This window comes from Rhipicephalus sanguineus, chromosome 5 (genome assembly GCF_013339695.2).
Source record: "Rhipicephalus sanguineus isolate Rsan-2018 chromosome 5, BIME_Rsan_1.4, whole genome shotgun sequence".
NCBI classification, from domain to species: domain Eukaryota; kingdom Metazoa; phylum Arthropoda; class Arachnida; order Ixodida; family Ixodidae; genus Rhipicephalus; species Rhipicephalus sanguineus.
In genome coordinates, this window is record NC_051180.1 from 44,307,089 (window position 1) to 44,312,077 (window position 4,989).

Genomic DNA, 4,989 nt, shown 5'->3' on the forward strand with positions numbered 1-4,989 from the left:
TTTTGCTACCATTTCGTTCGGGTGAAACAAGATATGTGATGCATCATCTCAGCACTGCTTGCACTCCTCAGCTTCCGTTTTATGTGTGAAGTGAAGCGCCACCCACAACTGACAATCGAAAGACTAATTCACAGGCTGACAACAAACATACTAAATGATTGCTTGGTGCTGCATGCAGCCAGAATCACGTAAGCGGATAGTGCACATCGTCACTTGTTAGTCGCCGTTTGTGGTGTCTTGACTTCCTTCCTGTGTCCTCGTTTGCACGCTCTGTTTTTTAGAATGACAGAGCATACTTCCAAGCTGTTGGGCATCAAAAAGGAATACATAGCATCTCACAAACAATCAGCATCATATGAGCCAGCGCACACCGGGTTCACCAGAGTTCCTCTATACCACTCAATTCACTGTCACTACTGTCACTGCAGCTGCTGGAGTCAGATCCCAGAGTAATTATGATGCTGTCGAGCGTGCTTTCGATTGCACCATCCTGCCCCCAGGCCTCCTCTTCGAGACGTACCACATGAACGCAGTCGCGCACCCAGCTTTCTGTAGTCACAAGGGCAATGGCTTCGTTCAGAAGTTCTTCGACTCCAGCAAGAGTGAACGACCCGTTGTTGGCTGCAATATACCCCTTGACCTGGCTCCATACCATTTCAATAGGGTTGAATATACAATGGTAAGGAGGAAGCCAAACAATGTCATGACCAGCAACCTTGGCCAGGGCATCAATCCGGTATCCAGAAAAACAGTGCTTGTTTTGGTTAACCAGCTGAATGAGCTCGGGCTTCAACTGGTCATTCGACCACGGGATGTTTTTTTGAGTCAACCAAGACTGAATCTCGGCCTTGCACGAGGGCAAATTTTCGAGCGGAACACTATGGTGTGCAGCATTGTCCATGACAATTACGCTACGTGGCTCAATGTTTGCTAAAAGTTGTTCTTTGAACCATCTCTCAAAGCGTGGGCCATCCATTTCACTGCGGTAGTCACTGGTAACACTCTTTTTCGCCCGGGAAACGAGAGATGCCCCATCCAGAAGCCGTTTTCGCGTCCAGCATGGAGAACAATGAGCCGACCACCAAGCCCAGTTGTGAGACCCTTGCGGAAGGCGTCCGCACGTGACGACACAGTGGCGTCTTCCCACACCTTTTCCTTGGTGTGCCCAGAATTCACCCAGGTCTCGTCAAGGTAGTATATAGCCCTGCGAAAGCAAGGGAAAAATGTGCCAGGTTTCTGTTTTTAACGAGAGAGGTCAATTGAGACAGAATAAATTTATGATGTGCATCTAATATCGATCTACCGGGCAGTTTTTGGGTGGTACTGGAAAATACAAAAAAAAATGTTCGCAGAAGGTACCTACTCACATGAATAACAAAATACCTTCATTCAGAGCTATCCATACTTCATTATAACACGTCGATGCGTACTTGTGCCTTCGCTTGCTTACCAGAATAACAGACAAAATACAAGTAAGAGCCACAGATGCAAAAGCAAGCCATAAAAAAATACAAATCAAGATGAACGGCAACATGTATGAGGACGGGTGAATCAAAAATTAAACATTTAGCGGTGCGAGAACTTCCATCGTTACTTCCTCTTCCTACTCTTTCAACTCTGAATTTTTCCTAGATTCCTTCTCTCTCTCTTACATGCGGAATTTGTGTTTTTATTGACATCGTTGACATTTATATCTCTGTCCAACAAATCGAAACAGTAACTGTACGTACCGTTTCTCCTTTCGCATTTCTCGAGTGGTCCGCAGATATTTTCGCCAACACACAGTGGTGTCATCCCTTTCCAGCAGTGCACAGTTACGTTTTCGCTTCCAAAATTCAAATCCAATGTTATTCAGAAGCCTGCGCATCGTTCTGACACTCAGGTGCTTCGGTAGCCCCATGTCGGTGACACCAATAACCTCACTGAGGATCTTTTCTGCCGTTTGCGCCTCGTTGCGAATGTAGTACTGACGTACTTTCCGGCGAAGAGCAGACAGGGTGAAACTATCGTACCGCTGCACTGTTGTCTTTCCAGTAACTTTTGCTGGCGATTCAGCGGCGAAACGAAGCCTTTTACGCTTCTGGGACTTCAGGGTACCCTTTAAAACATCCGCCTTGAGCCGTGCGACAGTACGCTCGCTCACGCCGGTAAGCTAGCTAACCGAACGAAACACGGAAGCGACGGAGAGTCCCGGTTGCGTCAGTCTCACTTGCGCGTACACATTGTAGACCACTTGCTTGGTTTGTTTCGACAGCTTTTGGTACTCAAGCTTCTTGAGTATCCTGTGTGGCGAGCCAATTGGCGAGCAACCGGAGGAAGAAGGCACAGGCGACGTGGAGGCCATTTTTTTCTGAAAGATGATGGTGAAGGAAGAGAGCCAATGCGACAGCAGTGGGGAACGCGGCAACTAAAAAAACCCCGAAAAATCTAAAATATAACGCTATTCACATAATATCGCTAATAATTATCTGGCATTATCAATTAGCAGCTAATAATTATAACGGCACATTTTTAAATAACTAGCTTACGCGCAAAAAACTTTTTTTTTTGCGGCACTACTTTCAGCTGCGCCGCGACACTGACGAAACGGCGTGGTTGGGCTCTGTAGCCTTGACTGTATTGCCACAGAAAATTGTCCCCGAGTACAGGAATATCAAACTACATTGTCACGTGGTCGTGACGTCGACGAAGACAGCAGTGGGCGTTTTCAAGATGAAACTGTTTATTTGGCCGAACTCGAACTACAGCAATACACGCTGTACACTGATAGCGGCGAACAGGACGTCGGCCTGACAAGCGATGGCCTGATAAAACTGACAAGCGATGAAGCACGTCGACATTTATACATGTGCCGTCGAATATTCCAGCGTTATCGCTGGTTGTCGCGCAAGTTCTAGAATAATCTCGAGTGTTCGCTAGTTCGAATAAGTTCGAATAAGCGTCTTGTGCGCAATCTTAACAAAATGACCTACAATAATCGCGGAGTTTTTCAAACAATGAGGTGCGCTTTGCGCTGAGCGTTGCTGACATTCTTTGTGGGCGAAAACCGAATACAGCGAAAGTGATATAAACAAACGCACATGGCAATATATCTGAAGTCTAACACAACGGATCGCCTAATATTCCTGCGTATATACTGCTAGCACAAGGACGACGACAGCGCGAACATGCATCAGCGTTTAAAGAAAGTAAAAAAAAGCACTATCGAGCGCACAGAATAATGAGACGGTTTCGACTTCTGTCTCTTGATCAGTACTTTTCGCCCTGTTTCTTAGCACTGTTGCGACAATATCTAGTTTTTCATTAAAAAAAAAAGTCACAGTCTCACCGCAAGGGCGAAGCAATGAATGCGATAGCAAGAAACTAATGCTATACGAAGTGAGGCTCGCCAATGGATACTCGCAATTTGAACAGCGCTCCTGTTGCAAAGGCGGCCGAAGCAGCGAAGGATACTAGCGTGCTTCAAGTGTCGAGCTGTGACACTTGATAGTTCGCGCTCATCGTCTGTTTGTTCGTTTAGCGGCGTCCCTTGAGCTCGAGTGACTTTCGTACGCTCCGTAACATGAGCGCGGACATCACGGTGAAAGCTTGAAACATCACTCTTCCCCTCACCACGAGAAAACCGCGCGAGCAGACAGCGGAAGGGCAAGGTTCTCCCTGCGCAAATATAAGAAGCGAGCGAGCTCGCCGACGACTTTTAAATACGCCCGTCGTGCTCCTAGCGCCATCTCGCTGGTAATGAGGAAACGCTTATTAGCGCCTGCCGTCTCTGAGTCCGTCCAGCGGTAAAGGGTGTGTGTATAACGCTCACCGTTAGCTACGTGGAGGTTCTGCGTTTCGTGGCGTAGTGGTTACGCCACTCGCTGTGGAGCAAGAGGTCCCTGGTTCGATTCCGTGCTTCGGAACCATTTTTCTGAATTATTTTATTGCGATAGCAATTATATGGACAGTCTCGGCTGAATTTTGCCGTCGCCGTCGCCGTCATGCACCGTATATGCATAAGCATATATATATATATTATATATATATATATATATATATATATATATATATATATATATATATATATATATATATATATATATATATATATATATATATATAAAAGCCCCAAAGAAAAATAATTCAGAAAAATGCTTCCGAAGCGCGGAATCGAACAGGGACCTCTTGCTCCGCAGCGAGTGGCGCTATCCACTACGCCACCAAACGCAGATCCTCCACGTGGCTAACGGCGAGCGTTATATACACACCATTTGCCGCTGGACGGACTCAGAGACGCTAGGCGCGTATAAGCGTTTCTTCATTACCAGCGAGATGGCGTTAGGAGCGTGACGGGTGGATTTAAAAGTCGTCGGCGAGCGCGCTCGCTTCTTGTTATGTTTGCGCAGGGAGAACCTTGCCCTTCCGCTGTCTGCTCGCGCGGTTTTCTCGTGCTGAGGGGAACAGGGATGTTTCACGCTTTCACCGTGATGTCCGCGCTCATGTTACGGAGCGTACGAAAGTCATTCGAGCTCAAGGGACGCCGCTAAACGAACAAACAGAAGATGAGCGCGAACTACCAAGTGTCACAGCTCGACACTTGAAGCACTCTAGTTTCCTTCGCTGCTTTGGCCGCCTTTGCAACAGGAACGCTGTTCAAATTGCGAGTATCCATTGGCGAGCCTCACTTCGTATAGCATTAGTTTCTTGCTATCGCATTCATTGCTTCGCCCTTGCGGTGAGACTGTGACTTTTTTTCTTTGGGGCTTTTATATATATATACATACTTATACATATACGGTGCATGACGGCGGCGACAGCGAAGGCAATATCCAGCCGTGACTGTCCATATAATTGCTATCGAAATAAAAACGCTATCCTGAGAATGTTGTTCATTCATAATTGAAACCACTACACAGTACAAAGGACACACTACATAAGACAAAAACAAAAAAGTGCACAGAACAAAGAGGAAATCACTGCAGAGCTTCCGTCAAGTTTATAACGTTT

The 4,989-nt window shown here is 46.5% G+C and overlaps 1 protein-coding gene across 1 annotated transcript; it reads right to left on the reverse strand.

The window, feature by feature from the left end:
- Positions 1-376: 376 nt before the first annotated feature.
- Positions 377-901, reverse strand: LOC125758591 (uncharacterized). The gene has a single exon (XM_049415925.1). The coding sequence runs from the start codon at positions 899-901 to the stop codon at positions 377-379; it is 525 nt and encodes a 174-aa protein (XP_049271882.1).
- Between the last annotated feature and the right edge of the window lie 4,088 nt (positions 902-4,989).

Bases quoted from the DNA above. Each gene is read 5' to 3' on its own strand.
- LOC125758591 (XM_049415925.1), bottom strand. From the start codon at position 901: ATGGACAATGCTGCACACCATAGTGTTCCGCTCGAAAATTTGCCCTCG.